This window comes from Zeus faber, assembly GCF_960531495.2.
Source record: "Zeus faber genome assembly, chromosome: 7".
Lineage (NCBI taxonomy): Eukaryota > Metazoa > Chordata > Actinopteri > Zeiformes > Zeidae > Zeus > Zeus faber.
Genome location: NC_137203.1, coordinates 28,321,296 through 28,342,875, shown reverse-complemented (window position 1 = coordinate 28,342,875; position 21,580 = coordinate 28,321,296). Strand labels below are relative to the sequence as shown.

At 43.6% G+C, this 21,580-nt stretch overlaps 1 protein-coding gene across 1 annotated transcript; it reads left to right on the top strand.

Moving 5' to 3' along the window:
- The first annotated feature begins 627 nt into the window (after positions 1–627).
- Positions 628–16,497, top strand: ncaph (non-SMC condensin I complex, subunit H). The gene is made up of 18 exons (XM_080003360.1): positions 628–733; positions 5,778–5,998; positions 6,095–6,185; positions 6,292–6,384; positions 6,604–6,721; positions 6,814–6,962; positions 7,162–7,351; positions 7,446–7,528; positions 7,950–8,149; positions 9,738–9,883; positions 9,979–10,085; positions 12,594–12,713; positions 12,851–12,958; positions 15,113–15,235; positions 15,342–15,452; positions 15,613–15,689; positions 16,077–16,152; positions 16,249–16,497. The coding sequence occupies exons 2-18, from the start codon at positions 5,784–5,786 to the stop codon at positions 16,306–16,308; spliced, it is 2,067 nt and encodes a 688-aa protein (XP_079859486.1). The 5' UTR covers positions 628–733; positions 5,778–5,783; the 3' UTR covers positions 16,309–16,497.
- Positions 16,498–21,580: the final 5,083 nt, after the last annotated feature.

The following is a 21,580-nucleotide window of genomic DNA, read 5'->3' as shown; positions in this document are numbered from 1 at the left end:
TCATTCTATCAATCTATCTGTCTATCATTCTATCTATCTGTCTGTCTATCTATCTATCTGTCTGTCTATCTATCTGTCTGTCTGTCTGTCTATCTATCTGTCTGTCTGTCTGTCTATCTATCTATCTGTCTGTCTGTCTGTCTGTCTGTCTATCTGTCTGTCTGTCTATCTGTCTATCTATCTATCTGTCTCTCTAGCTAGCTCTCTATCTGTCTGTCTGTCTCTCTGTCTAGCTCTCTAGCTATCTATCTATCTGTCTATCCATCTGTCTGTCTGTCTCTCTGTCTAGCTCTCTGTCTAGCTCTCTGTCTAGCTCTCTGTCTAGCTCTCTAGCTATCTATCTATCTGTCTATCCATCTGTCTGTCTGTCTCTCTGTCTAGCTCTCTGTCTAGCTCTCTGTCTAGCTCTCTAGCTATCTATCTATCTGTCTATCCATCTGTCTGTCTAGCTCTCTGTCTAGCTCTCTGTCTGTCTCTCTGTCTAGCTCTCTGTCTAGCTCTCTCTCATTCCTCTATAAACGGATGACGTTCTCCGTGTAAATGTGGGCGTAATCCTGCGTCACCGCTTGATGACGTCAGCGCGTCGCCGTTTTCCATACGTAAACCGTTCGGCGCTAAATTTCAAATGCCGAGTCGGAAGAGAAGCACCGGGAACTCGTCTCTTCTACCGACTGGAGCCCGTTTGCAGCGGTGAAGCGTGACGCCGACTCGGATTGACGACCTTGTGAAGGAGGTACGTTGTACGACCACAATCTCTATCACGTTTTAAAGCCACTTCGCAGATTTTGGCGAGATAGCGGCTTATCTCAGGCTTCCGTCTATTGTTGGCGAAGCTAGCTAACCCGGGCCAGTTAAAAGTCGTTACCGTTTCTGACTTAATAAACATTTGAATACTCGCATTCGCATTTGCTCTTTCCTCCCCCCAGCTGTCCATCGCGCACACAATGACTTTTAAATGGTCTGCGTGTCAATCCGATTCAACTTGAATAACGTTGTTTACACGCAGCTTGTTATTGAGCGTTACATCGAGTGTCACGGTCAACGCGGGGACCGGGGCCCCTACGCGTCCCCAGCAAAAATGATCAATACTGAAAGGTCTGTAGCAAGCAGCTCAAACATTGAGTCCAGGACGAACTAGTCACTTTTATGTGAAGTTGCTAGTTGCTATTCCAACAGTTACCAGCAGCTATTTTACTTTTTTTACTCGTCAAAATGTATGAGGTACTCGTATTTGTTGTGGAGATAGTTTTGTCAGACAACTTGCGGAGACAATGTGGAGATTTTTTTCATCTTTGAGATATCAAACATTTGCCTCAGACTAGTATCTATTCCTATTGTATCTGTCTCAATTTTACTAGTCGCTATCATTTCAGTACTAGTACTTATTCATGATCGACTAGTACCTTTTTATTGCTGTTACTAGTGACGTTTTTAGTTTTACCAGTAACCCTGTATTTTTTACCCGACATGAGCAATTACTAGACAAAACAGGTTGATCGTTTAATTTAAATTGTTATTAATACAAATGAAAAAAAACACCAAGAAAGGGTCACTAGTCACTAATGAATAACTACTAGTACTCAATTAATAGTGACGACTAACAATCAGATTAGATGCTAATCGGAGGCTAATATTTATACTTACCATACAGTATATCTGAAACACAGAGCCTCATAGGACTCAATGTCAACATTGGCCAAATGTTTACTAGAAACGTTGCATTAGTCACTAGTAACAATTTTAATAATTACTAGTATCTAATAAATAAATAAAATGTAAGTACTTAAAAAAAGTACTAAAATAAGTACGCCCTATAAGTACTAGAAAAGTGACTAGTTTGTTTTATTAGTGAAATGTTGACATGGCTTGCCATAATAAACACCATTATTAGGGGTCCAGTGACTAATCGTGATCACAATATTGTCTATAATAATTGGGATTATCATTTTAGGCATAATCATGCGGCCCTATTTCAGAATGATAACCAACGTTAGTTGCGGCGTAGGAAACCCACCCACAGCCGCAAACACCGCTCGATTATAGTATTACGCTGTAACCAGAGCGCAACAAATGAACTTTTGCAGTCATGAAACACACAATCAGAGAGCCAACGCACACTCGTCCATTGAACTTTAGCGAAGGGCCAATTACCCTGGACCTCGCATATTGCTGCCTGCAGTTATATTTACAGGTACATTTACAATACGTTAGCACCGTTAGAGAATGTACAATAATGACTCCCTAACTATGAGGGGTGGGTATTGGCGCTCAATACCTTTTTAAGGTATAGATCGAAATAACCCATTACCAAGTAGTATTGAAACTTGTTCAGTCAAACAATACCTGCATTCAATCCTTTTTGTACCCAGATCTAGAAAAAAAAATTGACTGTTGAAAAATTGACTATTTGTATGGTTTTCCTCGCAGCCAATCACCGCAAGCGTTATTCAATTTAATGAAATGTGTGATAACTCACTACCACAGCAGCTACAACAGTCTGTCAAAGGATAGGTTCACAATTTTTCAAGTCTGTCTTAAAAACAATAGTCATGTGTCCATATGAACAGTGGAAGAGGTTTTCCTCGCTGTGATCATTCCTTCTATACTGGCTATTTGTTTAAAATTAAACTGCCCAAATACTTCTTTATACAGTAATTTAATAAATGTTTTAATCATTTGAACACTTTCAAAATGTATTAGTGTAAAATAATTTAATTGCGGAGGAGTGGTGGCATTTTATGGAACTTAATGCTTCCCTTCACATGATGGGTACAGTAGAAAAAAGTTATGGAATAAAGTACTCTATTGCTATTGGTATCACTTTAAGGGTGCAGGTATTGATACTGGTATCACTTTTTTTTAACCCAGCCCTACTAACTATACAGTGGTGCTAGAACATGTGTGAACCCTTACAGATTTTCTGAATTACTGTGTACATTTGATCTGAAATGTGATCAGATCTTCGTCCAAGTCCTAAAATAGAGAAAGAGAACCCAATAAAACAAATAACTCAAAAACATTACACTTTTTCATATATTTATTTGGTCTGGAATAAAATTCTACTGCTTCGACCATTCTCTGATAAACTGACTCGCGTGTTTGGGTTTCGCTCTCTTGCTGTTGTGCTTCAGCTCACAGACGGACACCCTGACGTTCCCCTATAGAATTTGCGAGTGCAATCCAGGATTCATAGTTCTGTCAATGATGTCAATGAATCTTTGGTTTCTTTGTGACGGGAATATTATATCATATTCGATTTTTGTTGGACGGCCACCCTGGGGTGAAATAACATAACAATGCCGTTTAATTTTCTCCACTTGTATGCCTTCTGCCAGAGACTGGGTTGGTAGAGCCCAAACTCTGTAGACATTGGTTTTGTACGGTTTTCAATCTATTGATTGAGGCCTTTTATGCTTCCACAAACCTGTGTGGTGAAGACCAGACAGTGATAGCATTGTGATAGGTCCCCGTTTTGCACTTTTCCTTATTTTCTGTCATATATATATATATAATGTAACAATGTCGGTTGTTCATATGAGACGTGGCCAAAGTGTCAAATAATAAGGTAAACCAATGGCAAAGTAATTGCTGTAAACAAAAGCTCAGGCACTCGGTTTTTCAAGGTTTCTTTTCTACTCTGCACGAGCTGACGTCAGCTTGTCACTGATTTCTTTATATGGTCGTCTGCTCTGCCCGAGCCGCTGTTTCTCCAAACACATCCAGTAAAAAAAATTGTTTTTATTGTGGATGTATTTATTTAATTTTCCTATGTTAACATGAAACAAAAACATCCCTGCGAGCGAGGGTCCTAGTCTGCTGTCCCCCACAGGCTTGGAGCACGGCATCGAAAAGTCGGAACAAGTTTTTAAATTCGACCCTTGTAGATCCAATATGAGTGAAGTTGTAGTAACTGGATTGCTTATTTTTTGCCTCAGATTTGTTGAGAAACTTATTTCGGTGGACTGATAATGTACAATCAGTGCAAGTTACAGAGTAAATATAACCAAGCCCGGAAGCCATGCTCAAAACCCACCCACTGTAACAGAGCTTCAATTCAATTCAAGAGGTTTATTTGTCACATACATATACATGCGTTCATACATATATGCAGTGAAATGTCTTTGCAATGCACCCGGAGATTATGCACAATAAGTTCTAAACAGAACATAATAGCTAACCTAATTCCTGCCTAGCTAACTAACTGAAACTAACTGATTCCTAAAATGTAATGCAGTATGTGAATAAAATAAAAAATAAAATAAGACTCAAAAATGTAATACAGAGTGGTGGTACAACATAGAAGTAAAGGGAATAGAGTTATGTATATGAGATAGGCTATTTGTATTTACAGATACGTGCAGTAAATTGGCATGTGAATAAAGTGTGTGTGGAGATATACAGTACAGTATACAACAGTACGACACAGCAACACAGAACAACAATAAAGCGCAGTATGCAGTAACCCAGAACAGTGATACAGTATGCAGTAACCCAGAACAGTGATACAGTATGCAGTAACCCAGAACAGTGATACAGTATGGTAGTGGGGCCTGTGTGGGTGTCTCAGTGAGGACCCCTGGTGAGTTCAGCATTGACAGTCCAGGATCACAATGGATTTAGAGGTATGTTAGAATGGCTCTAATGCATAATCTGAGTGGTATTTTCAGGGGAAAAAACAGAGACCTAGGTCAGAGACCTAGGTCAGAGACCTATATTAACTTAAATTAAATTAAAAAAAAAAAAAGAGCAGTACATGTGAATAGGAGTGTAAATAGGTCCACTTTAAACAGGCCACCTAGGGGTTGACACTTTTTCAACACACATTTAATGTTGGATCATTTTGCAAAAACAAATGAGGAAAACGTGTGTTTGTTTTTTGTTTTTTTTGTTTGTTTTTACTTGGGTTCTCTTTATCTATTTTGAGACTTAAATAAGGAGATTTTGAAGGGTTCATAAACTTTCTAGCTACATCATAGCTAACAAGTATTAAAAAACTTTTTTTTTAATAAGAATGATAATCTGATTGTGGTCCCAGAGACAACATTTGATCAAACTGGGTCGGTGGCCTAATTAGGGTTGGAAACCAAAACTCCACTTCTTCCAAATCAGAACTGAATTCAAAATGGCAAGTACCAGGTACCCGATCCATAATGCCAAATACCCTGTACCCTTAAAAATAATTTGAATGAGGAGTTGTGTGGGTTTCCTTATTTTTTTGTCAATCCTAGTAAATAATAAATACTATTTACTTGGTGACTGTTCAGTTAACGCTTAAAAGAATAAAGATATTTTTATTATTTTACATTCCCATTTTTTATTTTTTTTTTTAGCAGACGCTTTTATCCAAAGCGACCTACAATTATTCAAACACCAACGGACGCAGCCATCAGGAGCAATAAGGGGTTAAGTGTCTTGCTCAAGGACACTACAGCATGCTAGCAGGAGGAGCCTGGGATCGAACCAGCAACCTTTAGATCACTAGACCACCAGCTCTACCTACTGAGCTACCACCCCCAAAAATGAAGAACCGGAATGATAAGGAGAAAATTCAAACGTTACCATCCCTCCGCCTAATGCATATCAAATTGAGGATCCTTGATATGGAAAAAGTAAAGAATCACGATGTGGTGGACCATTCTCCTTCGGGCCATCAGGGTGGGCTGGGGACTCGGCGGATCCCGCGTGGGTCCTGGGGTCGGACGTACGTCACACATACTACCTAAATGTATGTCAACGAGTTTGTGAGAGCTAACTCCATCTGTGTCTTTCCCCTCCAGGGAAAGATGAGTGCCTTGTCTACGCCCATTTCCCGGGTGCCTCAGTGGATCACGCCGTCCCTGAAGAACAAGGGTGTCTCCCCGGTGGCTTGCAGCACCCCGTTGCTGACGGCTTTCCCGGGCAATGATGACGAGCAGGAGAGGCGTCAACGGCGGCGGTCCAGGGTCCTCGATCTCCAGGCCGCAGCCGACTCCTCCTTCAACGAGACTTCATCTCATAGGTATGGATGGGAGGACCCTTTAGCTCTTTGCACAACTCTTGCCCTGCCGGACATTGGTTGATAGAGCTAAAATACATTTCCTTTGTGCGTACACAGCGCCTCGGTCACCCCTGCGGCAGTGCCAAAGTTGTCAAATGCGCAGATTTCAGAACATTACTCCACCTGCATCAAACTCTCCACTGAGAATGTAAGTAGACGATGTATTCATGCCTTTGTAGATTGTCTTTTTAAATTAATTGCTTGTTACAATGGAAATATTTTGAAGATTGTTTTTTCTTTAATCTATTTTGTAGAAAATCACCACAAAAAATGCCTTTGGTCTGCACCTGATCGACTACATGGCCGATATTCTCAAACAGAAGGATTCTGAGCTCACAAACTTTAAGGTGTGACTTTCATCTTTTATTTCCCCAGAACTTCAATGTCGAAGTTTGAATATTTGAATTAACAAAATCTCTTTACTTCATTGTTTTGATTGCTAGACGTTTGTTTGCAGCAGTCATATCTATGTGTGTGTGTGTGTGTGTGTGTGTGTCTGTGTGTCTGTGTGTGTGTGTGTGTGTGTGTGTGTCTGTGTGTGTGTGTGTGTGTGTGTGTTCCTAAAGGTGGCAGCGGGCACTTTAGATGCCAGCACAAAGATTTACGCCGTCAGGGTGGATGCTGTTCATGCCGACGCCTACAGAGTTCTGGGCGGACTCGGCTCAGAGACCAAACCAGGTGAAGGTGAGGGACCATATTACAATGAATCCCTTCACCAATAATCACAACAAGCACTGGAGTATTCACTTTCTTATACATGGAGTTTGTGTTCTCAGAACATGGTACTGAAGGAGAGGGAGATATGGACGGAAGCGATGCGGGAGAAGTGTCGGCCAAGCAGCCAAAGAGGAAAAGGCCTCCCAAGAAGACGGTGGAGCAGAATCTGAGCAACATAAACAGCGCAGAGTCTGAGAGAAAGTGTGAAGTAAGTTGTTTTTTCACCCAGAAAGGGCCATCTGAGGGCAAGAACACTCGGACCAAAGATACCAGAAAAAGCCACCGGAGCATATCAACAATACAAAAATGAATACTAAGATGGAGATAAATGAGTCGTTACCTTGTAATGACCCGAAAACGCTCCCTCCCGGCTCACCTGCCCCTTCCCTTGCCCTCGGACCGCCCAGGTCGACCCCATGTTTCAGCGTATGGCCTCGTCCTTCGACGAGAGCAGCACGGCGGGCGTCTTCCTCTCCGTGCTCTTCAGCGAGGACCGCCGCTGCGAGCTGCTCTTCCCCTCCCACATGACGCTGCTCCGCTCGGGACCCCCTCGCGACCCTCCGCCCTGGCAACACGTCCCTGCATCACCGTTCGCCGGTAGGTACTACACGTGCAATCTGAGGATTAATGGTGGATGCTTCGGAGTTCGTCTTTTTTTCTCTGTTCCAACCTCCAATTTTTTCTGTTCTAGCCGGCCTCCAGCGCTCTCAGGAGAAACGCTCCATTTGTCCCTCTCTGAAGGACTTCTCCTTCACCAGCTCCAACCCAGACGAGGTGAGGGTGCAAAGCAGCTGTATTACTGTTGATTGGCCACCATCCCAAAAAACAGAAATTAATTAACAACTCTTTTCTTTGAGGGAATTAGAATGCAATAGTTAGGCTGTGTAATGAGTCATTGTATTGCTAAATGACTCGTTACACAGCCACATTTTATCTAATGCAGAAAGAAAGAAAGATCCAAGTCAACGTTACTTTGTTTTTTTATGATTCATTCGTAGATAATTGTTTTCGGCATTGAGCCTCCATTTGGGAGTCCTTTTTGTATTTTGTGCAGACTCCATTTCTCCCTCTTTCTGTTTTCTCATCAAATGTTTCCCGATCCAAAGCAGCTACCTATTCCAAGGGGATAGTTTAATTGTTTAATTTTAAATTAAAGCCTCAAGTATCAATTGGTTCCCCTTCTCTTTGTGCTCAGACCATGAACCAGCTGCTGGAGAAGATGAAGCAGGACGAGCACGTGTTCGATGTGCACGCCGAGTCGGAGCCGGAGGAGGACGATTTCCCCGACCCGGGCCAGGACTTTGACGCCGACTTCGAGGACAGGGAGGGAGACTGCGGGGACGGACCCATGGAGTACAAGGAGGGATGCCAGGCCTCCGGCTCCGGCAGCGGACGGTGAGATTGTAGCTGGGGGAACAGATGTCTGTGTTATTTCTGGGAGGGGGGGTGACGACAATCTGCTTTTTTTTGGGGGGGGGGGGGCAGGCAAGCAGAAGTGTTTCCAGCTCCATTTCCATACCCCCGAAGTGGGGTATATTGAGGCATCAAAACACTATAGCCATTAACGGGCGGGTGGCCCACCCACCCACCCACACAGAGAGAGAGAGAGAGACAGACAGACAGACAGACAGACAGACAGACAGACAGACAGACAGAGAGAGAGAGAGAACAACAGAAACCAGAGACAAATCAGTCAACCAGTAAATAGGCAGCAAGAGTACAGACATCCCTCTTCAGAGATAACTAGGTACGCAGGGATCTTTTGGTTTCTTCACCAGGTTTGAGACAGCTGAGAGTACCACAGGAAAATCACAGGTTAATAATGAGGGAATCATCCTGTACACTCCATCCCATACACTCCTGAAAGTGTCCAATTTGCCGGTCAGTTTGTAAAACTCAAACTCCACCCTGAGGCGGGCTGAGAGTAGACCAATTGTCATCTGCACCCCGCACAGTGTTCTTTCTGCTTTTCCAAATGGCCAGCTTGGCCACCCCCGAAACAGTGCTCACCAGGACATGGACAGATTTGTTTGACACAGTGTAAACAGGACAAAAAATATATAGTTTAAAGGAGAAGCTCTCCCCCAGACCCTGAACCCAGCACTCCGGTAGCCCGAACTGCCCTGGCAGCCTAGGACCCAGAACAAACAGGTGCGAGAGATCGATCATATTTTAATAAATAAAGATCACATTGAAAATTGATTATATTTGTTTTGTGTGGGGGGAGGGCGCTTTAATAAGTACTTTAAAGTCCTTGGAGTATTGTAGTGCCAGAATTAACCCTGAAAACATTTCATGGTTTAAAAAAAAAAAAAAAAAATCTAAAGTTAGCAAGCCACTAAATTCCCCTTTGAGGGAGAAGAGTTTTGCTTAAAAGATTCCCCTAACTGCTTGTACTGCTACTCATTTGTCACATGCCGTTTATAGTAGACGTCACCATGCCAGGTAACTTAGCTGCGCTCCACACCAGGATCTAATGGAATAGAAACCGCACTGCACAATATTAAAATGAGAAAAGGAAGACGGCTGAACTCATCGTTTTCAATTCATTGTGAACTCATTGTTTCTTTTATCGAGGGATAAAGTAAGCTTCCATTTGTGGTCACCAGGAGAATTGAAAACTTCAATTCATGAAATCGTAAATGGACTGCATTTATAAAACGCTTTTCTGGTCTCGCAACTACTTAAAGTGCTTTACAATACATGGCTCGCATTCACACACATTCATACATCGATGGCGACGGCAATTGTGCAAGGTGCACAGCTGCTCATCGAGAGCAGCTCCGGGGGTTAGGTGTCTTGCTCAGGGGCATTTCAGCACGCTAACAGGAGGAGCCAGGGATCAAACCGGCAGCCTTCCTGTCACTAAATGACCCGCTCTACCTCCTGAGCTGCTGTCCCCTAACCCAAGCTTAAAACCAAGAGAAAGTGAGTTTATGATGAGGTTAAATTAATTGACTCCGATTGTGATTACCCACAACAGGGATGTGATTCCCATCAGTGAGGGGGACATTGCCACCATGTGCCTGCAGCTCTCCTCCCAGCCGCGGGAATACTCGTACTTCAGCCCCCGCACCATGGCCACCTGGGCCGGCCCTGGGTACTGGCAGTTCAAGCCCAAGCACAAGCGTGAGTGTCGTCTCTGTACGACCGCCGAAAACAAACCATACAAACACTAACATATACCCTATGCGGTATATTCCTAAAAGTTGTTCCTTTTGCAGTGGACCACTTGCCAGAGAAGGAGACGCGTAAGAAGAGGCCCAAAAAGACCTTTGAGATCGACTTCAGCGACGACGTCAACTTTGACACCCATTTCCGCACCACAAGGGTGAGTGAAACTCTCACCCGCTGAAAGATGTGATGGGTGAGCAGGGGACATGGTTCTCCTTCATTTTTCACGCCGAATGCAGCCGCTGTTTTGCTTTCATGCCATTTGTGACCGCAACAGTAGAACTCTGCCACAACAGGCTTTGAAATGGCCGATCTCTTTCTTTTTTGGCCCATGATCCCGCCCACATTCTTGGCTTGTAAATGACAGGCTTTGAGGCTAAATACTATAAGGATCTTTCTGAAGGCACTTTTAAAACTGACAGTGCATTGCTAGACAAGAGCTTACAGTGGGGCAAAAAAGTATTTAGTCAGCCACCAATTGTGCAAGTTCTCCCACTTAAAAAGATGAGAGAGGCCTGTTATTTTCATCATAGGTAAACCTCAACTATGAGAGACAAAATGAGAAAAAAAAATCCAGAAAATCACATTGTCTGATTTTTAAAGAATTTGATTGAGGGTTGAGATCTGGAGACTGGCTAGGCCACTCCAGGTCCTTCGTTGCCCGGGCGGTGTGTTTGGGATCATTGTCATGCTGAAAGACCCAGCCACGTTTCATCTTCAATGCCCTTGCTGATGGAAGGAGGTTTTCACTCAAAATCTCACGATACATGGCCCCATTCATTCTTTCCTTTACACGGATCAGTCGTCCTGGTCCCTTTGCAGAAAAACAGCCCCAAAGCATGATGTTTCCACCCCCATGCTTTACAGTAGGTATGGTGTTCTTTGGATGCAACTCAGCTTTCTTTCTCCTCCACACACGACAAGTTGAGTTTTTACCAAAAAGTTCTATTTTGGTTTCATCTGACCATATGACATTCTCCCAATCCTCTTCTAAATCATCCAAATACTCTCTAGCAAACTTCAGACGGGCCTGGACATGTACTGGCTTAAGCAGGGGGACACGTCTGGCACTGCAGGATTTGAGTCCCTGGCGGCGTAGTGTGTTACTGATGGTAGCCTTTGTTATTTTGGTCCCAGCTCTCTGCAGGTCATTCACTAGGTCCCCCCGTGTGGTTCTGGGATGTTTGCTCACCGTTCTTGTGATCATTTTGACCCCACGGGGTGAGATCTTGCGTGGAGCCCCAGATCGAGGGAGATTATCAGTGGTCTTGTATGTCTTCCATTTTCTAATAATTGCTCCCACAGTTGATTTCTTCACAACAAGCTGCTTAACTTTTGCAGATTCAGTCTTCCCAGCCTGGTGCAGGTCTACAATTTTGTTTCTGGTGTCCTTTGACAGCTCTTTGGTCTTGGCCATAGTGGAGTTTGGAGTGTGACTGTTTGAGGTTGTGGACAGGTGTCTTTTATACTGATAACGAGTTCAAACAGGTGCCATTAATACAGGTAAGGAGTGGAGGACAGAGGAGCCTCTTAAAGAAAAAGTTACAGGTCTGTGAAAGCCAGAAATCTTGCTTGTTTGTAGGTGACCAAATACTTATTTTACCGAGGAATTTACCAATTAATTCATTAAAAATCCTGCAATGTGATTTCCTGGATTCTTTCCGCCCATTCTGTCTCTCATAGTCGAAGTGTACCTATGATGAAAATTACAGGCCTCTCTCATCTTTTTAAGTGGGAGAACTTGCACAATTGGTGGCTGACTAAATACTTTTTTGCCCCACTGTATATTCTGCATGCATTATAGGAAGCTGTTTCATGTGAATTTGAGTGAGGCAGGGGCTACTCTGCTCCAAATGTATCATCTACAAATGTGCTAGGGCTTCTGAAAAACACATGAATTTGAATATATTCAAATATCTATCACAATTTTAAAATGTTACAATTTGACCAACTTTTGGGCTGTGTTATTGCGCATTAGGGTGATTGTGAATATTGTAAATCTGGACGATTTACATTATTCACGATCCCCCAGCAACCGCCGCCTCCTCCTCCGGGGAGCAGAGATCCAGACGATAATTACACAATTTGGTCCTTTTTTTTATTTTCTGCTCCTCCACTCTTTACTCTTTGTTGTGATAAAGAATGGGAAAGGGGAAAAAATATATATAATTTAGCGATTGTTTTAACTGAAATTTCCGTGCTGCCTCCCGGTGAGACCAGGCTGCAGTGTGCTGTTGGCAGAGCCCGGACCACCTGTAGAGTCTGAGCCTCTACCAGAAGCAGGCGGATAAAAAAAAAAATAGAGAATACAGAGTAGCGCGGGGACAAAGCTCATTCACTTGCGCACACAAAGAGGGTGTATGTAGATGTGCGCAATGTGTTCATTAAAATAAAATTGCATTTATTTTTTCCAGAATGTTCATTTTCAGATTTGAATGTCATTTTCTTTTTACAATTCAAATAGCATTTAAATATCGAACCATTGTTTGACAGCCCTAGTATGCATATTACCAAGTTAATTAACAGTTATGTTTAAATTACATCCAAAGGAGCAAACTTAAACCTAAATCTAATCACATTATAAATTGGATTTTCCCAATCAGACAGCAGCGTTGAATGGGTGGAGATAAATCTCTCTCCCTCTCTCTCTCCCCCACCCACCCAGGCTGCCACCACAAACAGCAAGTCGGCCCTGAGCACCAGCAACAAGAAGACCATGCTACCGGCAGACTTCCAATTCCCCCCTGAGACCCTCTCCCAGCTCAGCCTCAAGCCCTCCAGCACAGTACGTGAACCACCCCCCTTCCACTTTGAGCCCTTATCGGCCAATAGAATTCAAGCCGTGCTACCGGGTACATTGGTCCTTATTTCACCACGTATTGCTGATTGGTGTATTTTTTTTTTTTTTTTCTGAAATACCAGTTGTGTCAGGAAGGCCAGAAGCGGCTGTCCGGGGAGCTGGGAGAAGGCATCGGAGACTACAACTACAACAACGCCAACGACACGGCCAACTTCTGCCCTGGTCTACAGGTCTCAAAACTTTATAATATAACATTCCAGGAACACCTCACATCTCCTGCACAGTCACCAAAATGTCAGATGTTTGCGAATCGCAACAATTTCGCCTATTTAAAGGACCCAATCAGAAATCTTTTTTTATTTATTTATTTATTTTACAATTTTATTTGTGAAGTCATGAACCATGGTGTTTGCCGATTCTTCAACCGTCAAATAAATCATCAAAAAAAACTGATCCGGAACAAACATCATTCATACATAAAAGTGAAGTGCTTGCTTTACATATAGTTCTTACCAGGTCCTTGAGGCGTTTGAATTTCATCCTCAGAAATTTAAGTAAGGGAATACCCTCAAATTAGCCCCTTTGGTGCTGCGGTGCTTGAAAAAAAACATGATCAATGAAAACCTGTGACATTCCCCCTGGTTTTGTTATTCAAATTGAATCACTTTTGTGACATAGATGATGCCGGGGAAATGTACTCTAACCCAGCATGTGACAAATAATCTCTTGAACTTCAACTTGAAATAGACACTTATAATAGTAGACGACTGTGGCAGACGAGGGGGCAGGGTTAAGCCACGTCTGCAAGGGACAGGGCTGGCTTGGCTCGGTGGCAGCGCAGCTTTACCGGTGCTGCCCAATCAGCCTCTTTAGCAGCGATTGGTGGGACCCGGCTGGGAGAGTCTTCATATATGTTGTTTTGTCTTTCAGTGAGGGCTGAGGCGCATGGCGCCGAAATGCCTGCGGTCCGGAGCATGACCACAACAAACTCTGTTAATCCCTTTTAGATTATTTTCCTGTTTTGCCAGTGACACATTCTGAAGAAAATCCTTCCCATGTCGGCTCTCCACTGCCATAACAACTCCGTCTCCCTCCCTAAACCCGTATATGTGGATAGAGATTCACACAAGTGGCGTCGTCGGCAGGATACGGGAAGGGCAGGGCGCCGGAGGAAAGGCACCCAGGAGCCGATTCGCTGGCTGCGTGAACGCCTCGACCTGGAGGACGAGTGGAACTTCCTCCGTTGTCAGCCGGAGTGCGTCCTTGCCAGTGTGCGTCCTCGGAGCGGACCTGCTGCGGCCGGGCACCCGGAGGAGTGCGCTGTGGCGTGGAGTGGCGTCACGCCACAGCGCACAGCAGGCCCGCCGCCGCAACTGTACTGGGAACTGGGAACTGTACTGCTCAGGACAGGCGTGCCCTGCAGGGTGTGGTGCGTTCAGCCGAATATACCACTGGAACTACACTCCCCTCCCTGCAGGACTTATACACCAGGAGGTGTAGTAGCAGAACCTGTAGGATCATGAAGGATCCTCACCACTCCAACAACGGACTGTTCCAGCTGCTGCGGTCAGGCAAGCGCCTCCGCAGTCACACAGCGAGAACAGAGAGACTGAGACAGAGTTTTTTCCCCGCAATCCATAAGAACTGTCAATGCTGACCTCACCAGGGGTCCTCACTGAGACACACACATCGGCTCCACTACCTACTGTACTGTATGTGGCATACTGTACTGCATACTGTGTCACTGTTCAGGGTTGTTCGGTGTTACTGTATTGCTGCGCCGTACTGTTGTATAGTTAGTTAGTTAGTTAGTTAGTTAGTTTGTTAGTTCCTCTTGTTCCTTCTGGAACATTGGGCAACGAGTCCCCACCATTTGCTCCTTACCAGAATAGCTTCTTCTCTTTGTTTCAGTAACATGCTTTTTTTTACGGGGTGAGGTTGTTAACCCCACGCCCAACCCCCAACCTGGAGGACCGGGTGCTGGCTTACCCATGTCACAAAGGCATTCTTGGCAGTGCTGACTTACCTGTGTCACAAAGGCATTATTATTATTATTATTATTACTGTTATCATTTTATATATATATATATATATATATAGGAGGTATACTGTGTTGTATATCTCACAAACACTACCTCACTTTATTCACATGCCACTTTAATGCACATATCTGTATATACATAATTAGCCTATCCCATATACATAAGTAGCTATGTAGCTATTGTGTTCAGTCTAGGACATATTGTGTGTAATCACCGGGTGCGTTGCATTGACATTTCACTGCATATATGTATGAAAGTATGTATATGTATGTGACGAATAAACCTCTTGAATATTGAATCTTGAAAATTGGGAGTTATTGACTCCGATCTACTTCTCTCCAGGGAGGCGACAGCGATGATGACGGCGACGGCTTCCCCAGTTCGGACGTGCCGCCGCCCACGTCGCAAGACCCAGACGAAATCTCCACGTACGGAGAGGACGACCTGGTGCCCGAGCCGCACAGGGTGCGACGCGCAGCATTACTTCACCCTGGGCTTTCCCAATGATTTATTTAGTTTTCTTTTACACAGTAACAGTAACAGTAACTGCCAGTCGTCTGCTTCCCAATAGGTCAACAAGATCGAGCTCAACTATGCAAAGACGGCCAAGAAAATGGACATGAAGAGACTCAAGACCAGCATGTGGACCCTGCTGACAGAAAGCTCAGAAAAAGCCACCCAAGTAAGTTGGAAGTTCAGTATTTGTCTGGGACAAAGGATTCATATTTTTAATTTAAAATAAAATAAGGCCCCCCCCGCTTTATCCATTTTGTAAGAGCATTCTTATCTCTTCAAGTCCAACAGCCTGTTCATTTCTTTACGCGTCTTTGCGCTCCCCACAGGAGGCGGGGCCTGCGGAGACGGCGGAGGTGGTTGACGAGAAGGTTTTCAGTCAGACTACAAAGTCCCTGCTGCAAAGGTAGCGGCGCCAATATCGGTTATTTATCCCCAAAAAAGTGGATGATTGCGAGTCGAATCCTTGTATTTGTGATGTAATAACCTATCACACGGCTCAGAAGATGAAGAAGATGCTGGAGGTGGCCTCTATGTGTGGACGAGATTAGTCTGTGGTATATTTTAAAGGATCCTTTTGTTCATTAAAAATAAATGTTTTTAAAATTGACTTAATATAGCTAATGTATGTAAATCTTCTGGCTGGTAATTATATCAGCCCATACACCAAGCAGGCACAAACTTCATAGAGGAGGTGGTAACAGCATTAATTATGGGATATATATTTGTTATTATTATTGTTATATTTTGTATTATTATTATATTTTCATACCCTGCTTTCCTGTTGTACCAGTCTGCCCAGTACCATGGCCCAAAACCTGTCTGTACCGCTGGCCTTCGTAGCTCTGCTGCACCTGGCTAATGAAAAGGTGAGTTTGACCACCTTTTATTAATAAAATAAAACATTTCATTTCACAGAGTGACGTTTTGAAACTGCTTTGATTGATTTTCGTTATTTCGCATAGAATTTGGTGCTGATGACAGTCGACGACATGTCCGACATAATCATCAAACAAGGCCACTGAGCGGAACCGAACAGGCCGACCCACACTCTTCTTTGCTCTTTTTTTTTAATCTACTCAAGTCATATTGGTGGCTCAGAGTTTTACTCCTGTTTCTAAGCTTTTAAATTAAAGAGGTTTTTTAATATGTGACTCTTTCGTGCTTAAACCAACCTTTTTTTCTGTCTTTTATGCGTTTCTTTCCCAGGATATTACACCTTGTGTTGCTGCTGCTTCATGTAGAATATATGTCAATTAACTGTCAATTTCATTCTTGATAAGGAAATGTACATTGTGAGAAGAAATAAAAAAAAAAAAAAAAAAAAAAATCCACAAAAATGTATTGTCTGGATATATATTTAGTTTTATAAAGTTTACTTTTAAAGAGCGAAATCATGCAATGTCCTTTCACTACTGAATGCTGTGATTGCCTAAATCAACCTTAAGCAAAGCACAAATTGTTACTGCAAACTGGTCTGATATATATAGTTGTTATTGGAGTATATTTCATTTTGATTTGATCGGCCTGTCAAAAGTCCTGTTTTGCAAGCGTGAAATCGTAATGGGCTTGCCAACCGCGTGTCAGAAAGCTGAGCCAGATTTAACAGCTTGGGAAAATCAGTGTGAGCTGTTCCATTCATCACAGCCCAGGGATTTGAATCCCCTCATAATGACCTATTCTCAATAATAATTGTGGGCTCAGACAGGTTTCATATAGTACAGATTTGGCCAAACCAAGGGCAAAGAGATAACTTATTAGGTCTATATTGTTCATGCGGAAAATGAGCGACACATTAAATCATGTTTTAATAACATTAACACTAACTTAATTGATGGGGCTCTGATAACACATGGGGCTTTACAAAATCCAAATGAAACGCACGAGCCCCAACTGCCTACATTATGAGATGAGGAAGAGCCATTCACAATTCTAAGCGTCAAAATTGGACCCCCAATTTAATCATGGAGCCTTATTAAAGGGGAGCTATTATGCAAAACTCAACTTTTCAGTGCTTGTGCACATATATTTGGGTCTCTGATGGGCCTCCTAACCCACAAACTAAAATAAGTAGATGCGGTCAGTTTTTGGTGAGCCGCCTGTTTCAGAAAACGCCCTGAAACGAGCCGTTCAGCTTTGTCTCAGTACTGCGCTGAGACACATTAGAATTAGAACCGCTCCACCCCATATGAGTAAATCCACCCACAGCTGGAGTGCGACGTAGCATCGAAGCTCAGAGCTAATCATGGGAAGTGCTCTGTTGGCTGCAGAGACCAGCACAAATCTTTTAAAGGAAAGAAGAATTAAACAAACCCCGAGCTGCTCCTAACACCACGGTGAAAGTCTGAACAAGCTTTTAAATGAGGCCTTGTGGATCTAATGAGTGAAGATTCCAAAAGGGTCCAGCTGCAGACCTCTCTCCTGAGGCCCCTGGTTCTGTGAGCTATTGCCCCCGCTGGTCGGAGGACGTATTGTTTTCTTTTGCCAGGTCATAGTTTGCAAAATATAATTATATTAAAACAATATATTAGAAATTGAATTTTATATATATATATATATATATATATATCGCAAATGTTAAAATACATTAATAGTAGTAATAGTAGTAGTAGTAGTAATAATCATTGATGCACAAAAACCTTATTATAAACCTTATATCATTATTAGGTATGAGTAAATAGTTCACAAAATATAATTATATGAAAATGTATATATTACAGGGGTCTCAAACTACAGGCCCGGTGGCCACATCCAGCCCATGAGACAATTTATTACAACAAATATACTGTAAATTATATTACAAATATTAAAACATATCAATATTAGTTACTAAAATAATTATTGCTGCGCAAAAACAAATAGTGTATTTGTATCATTGCATATGTACGTATGCCTTGTTTGAGCTCTGAAGCTCCACAAACTTCCCTTATATTGAAAATTTGTCACCTGGTTATGTTGAACATATCGGAATAAAGAATTACAAATTCCAGTATAGCTGCAGGTGGTGATGGTTCAAGTTCAAAGTTCAAAGTGTACTTTATTGTCAATCGTACCATGCAACACGTAATTACACAGAGGATCAAAATTGCGTTTCCCCATACTTGAAATGTGCAAGTAATATTTGTAACACACAACATATAACGTGAAAGTGCAAAAAGACAACAACAATAGACACAACAACACAAGATTAAGGATAGTCTTAATATACTCAAGAAGTCAAATGAGGTATGTTATTAAGGTAATAAGGTGCAGTACAAAGCTAGCAGCAAGAGGATACGTATGTATACCAAGGGGATACATATGTATTGTAAAAATGTAAATATTGTGCAGTCAGTTGGTCTTTGTGGGTGTTGTGTTCATGTTGTGTTTGGTGAGTTTAATAGTCTGATGGCCTTTGGAAAAAAGCTGCTCCTGAATCTGGTGGTATTGCCCCGCATGCTGCGGTACCGTTTGCCAGAAGGTAGGAGGGTGAACAGTTTGTGTGCTGGGTGGGTGTGGTCCTTGATGATATTAGTGGCTCTCTTGCGGCAGCGAGACGGGTGCAGGTCCTGGATGGATGGTTGTGCTGTTTTGGTGATCTTTCTTCTTTGTAGGGCTTTCTGGTCAGCAGCAGAGCAGCTGCCATACCAGACAGAGGCTGCTGGTAAGAATGCTCTCAAAAGCACCCCTATAGAAGGTGGTGAGGGCAGAAGGGGGGAGGTCAGCTCTCCTCATCCGGCGAAGGAAGTCGAGGCGTTGCTGTGCCTTCTTTGCTAGGGAGGTGGTGTTGATTGACCATGTCAGGTCGTCTGTGATGTGCACCCCCAGGAACTTGGTGCTCTTCACAGACTCCACTGCACTGCCATTGATGGTGAGTGGGATGTGTGGTGTGTGTTTCTTTCTGAAGTCCACAGTTGTTTATTTTGTCTTGTTTGCATTGAGATGTAGATGTAGATTGGTAGGGGTACACACAGCAGGTAGGCTAATGGTTCCCAACAATTTTATGTTATGGTCTTTCAAAGCTTACACACACACAAATGTCAAGGATCTCTTGACTTCCGAAGTGAACAAATCACAGTCATTTCGATGTTCAAACTCCAAATAAAAAATTTCCCATCAACTCCTGATGTTCTTCATCGTGTGCTTCAAGCAGTTGTTCTTCTTCCTTTTGTTGTCTTGATCCCAACACGAGACGGTGGCTGGACATTACCACAGTCAGAGTTGCTGCACCATTGCAGGATCGCAAATACCTGAACATATCATCTTTCCTTATTATTGTGACATCACAGCCAAGACAATGGAAATGACCGCTTGCAAATTCTCATGTCAGAAAGAAAGAAAGCATTTTAAAATACAGTGGATTACACAATATGCTTAAATGATTTGGGTTGTTTCTCATAGACCCATAGGTGTTACTTTTATTGTAATTTTTTTTATACCAAACTGGTAAGAAATTGACATGTTTTTATGTGGTTGTACAATTAAAGTGGAGAATAGGGTGACCAATCTAAATCACCCTCACTGTATCATTAGTGGTTAAAAAACTTGATCTATAATCGTTGAAATTATTTAATAATGGAGTCATTATCAGTAATTCCATAATAGCCAATGGCCAGTCTGCGCACTATATTTTCCTCACACAGTAAAGGCATTTAAAACAAAATTTAGAATAAGATTGGATAGCCTGGTGTAAGTTTTATAACTCCCCCTAGTGGGCAATTCAATCATTACATTTGCATTTACTTTTTTTTTTTTTTTCTCACCTGTGTTATCAGCATGCTGGGCATACAACACAGAGTATTTGTATGCCATTGCATCTACGACAGAGTTGGTCTGCAAGAGGAGTTCACGTTCTCAACCTACAATGCAACTCTTTATTAATTCTTAAATCATCAAGAACTGCTGCAACAACTCTGTCTTGTGGATGACTTGTAGAATGACAAGAGCACAGTTTTTAGTTAAAGAGAACCACCACCAACCCCCCTCTATGGTGCTGGGGTGCACTCAAGCCGATGTGGTGGTGTGTGCGTGTGTGTGTGATGGGACCGTGTGTGTGTGTGTGTGTGTGATGTCCACCGGTGAGTGTACATGACTTATTCCCATTGGTACTGGTGTAGAACGTTGGTTTTATGTCGTGGCGCCTTCAAGCAGCGGAAAGGGCCCTGAAGCCCCCCCGAACTCCGCAGCCCGTAGGGTGTAGACACCCTACGGCTGCAGGAAAGCCCAGAGTCCCCAGCCCTGCGGCCACAGAAGACCCCCAGGCCCCCAGACAAGCCAGAGGGCCATGGAGCAACCCCCACACCCACTCCCGAGGAGCATTACACGATCCCAGGGAGCATGAGTAAACCCCACACCCCAGGGGCACACACATACAACCAACCCCCAGATGCAGGCACAAGACGCAGCCGCAGGCACAGAACCCGGGCTGCGGGCTCCAGGCACAGACCGCCAGCCCGGATCCCAGCCCCACGGTGACAGACCGACACCCCGCCCAAGCTGCCTGCCCCACAGGCGAGCCGGCAGGATCCCCATGCCCACCCATGCCCCGCGCAAGGGGGAGGCCCACCCCACCGCAGCCAACCAGACGCCCCATCCGGCATGAGTGGTTGCCCCATCCTGCACCTGGTGTTCCTTGGATACCCCAGCCTGCACCTGGCGTTCCTTGGATACCCCAGCCTGCACCTGGCGTTCCTTGGATGCTGGAGCTCCCACCTGGTGTTCCCCGGATTCCAGAGCTTCCACCTGGTATTCCCTAGATGCCATGTAGATTGTAGATTGTTGATTGTATTGGGCTCATTTGATTTTATCAACATGTCATAGTTAGACAACAAAAACGAATATATATATATATATATATATATATATATGTGTCTGTGTGTGTGTGTGTGTGTGTGTGTGCGTGTGTGTCTGTGTGTGTGTGTACATTTCACCGTGGCCTCCACCAGGCCAGGATGAAATGCTTGCAGAAGGAGCAACTGGTACAGCGTGCAGGGATCACCCCTGGTGAGACGCAGGAGGAGCCAGGACCGGAGTCACCCCACAGTGCTCGGAGCCTCCATGAACCAGCAGCCCCAGACCCAGGCAGAGTAACCAAACCTCGTCGGGTCAAGTGACCTCCGGCCAGTAAGGACAAACAGTGGCTCCAGTCCGATGATGATGTGGACAATATCCTAGAAGAAGTAGCCAAAGGCGAAGCAGACAGGAAACTCAAAACCATGACAACCATCATAATCAGCCTTGCTGCCAAGAGGTTTGGTAGGGTGGAGAAGGTGGGGACCAAGACCCCCTACATGAACAACCGTAGGGCAGAGAAGATCA

Coding starts and splice junctions, on each gene's coding strand:
- ncaph (XM_080003360.1), top strand. CDS start 5,784: ATGAGTGCCTTGTCTACGCCCATTTCCCGGGTGCCTCAGTGGATCACG. Junction 6,963..7,161: donor AGTCTGAGAGAAAGTGTGAA/GTAAGTTGTTTT, acceptor CGGACCGCCCAG/GTCGACCCCATGTTTCAGCG. Junction 8,150..9,737: donor TCCGGCTCCGGCAGCGGACG/GTGAGATTGTAG, acceptor TACCCACAACAG/GGATGTGATTCCCATCAGTG.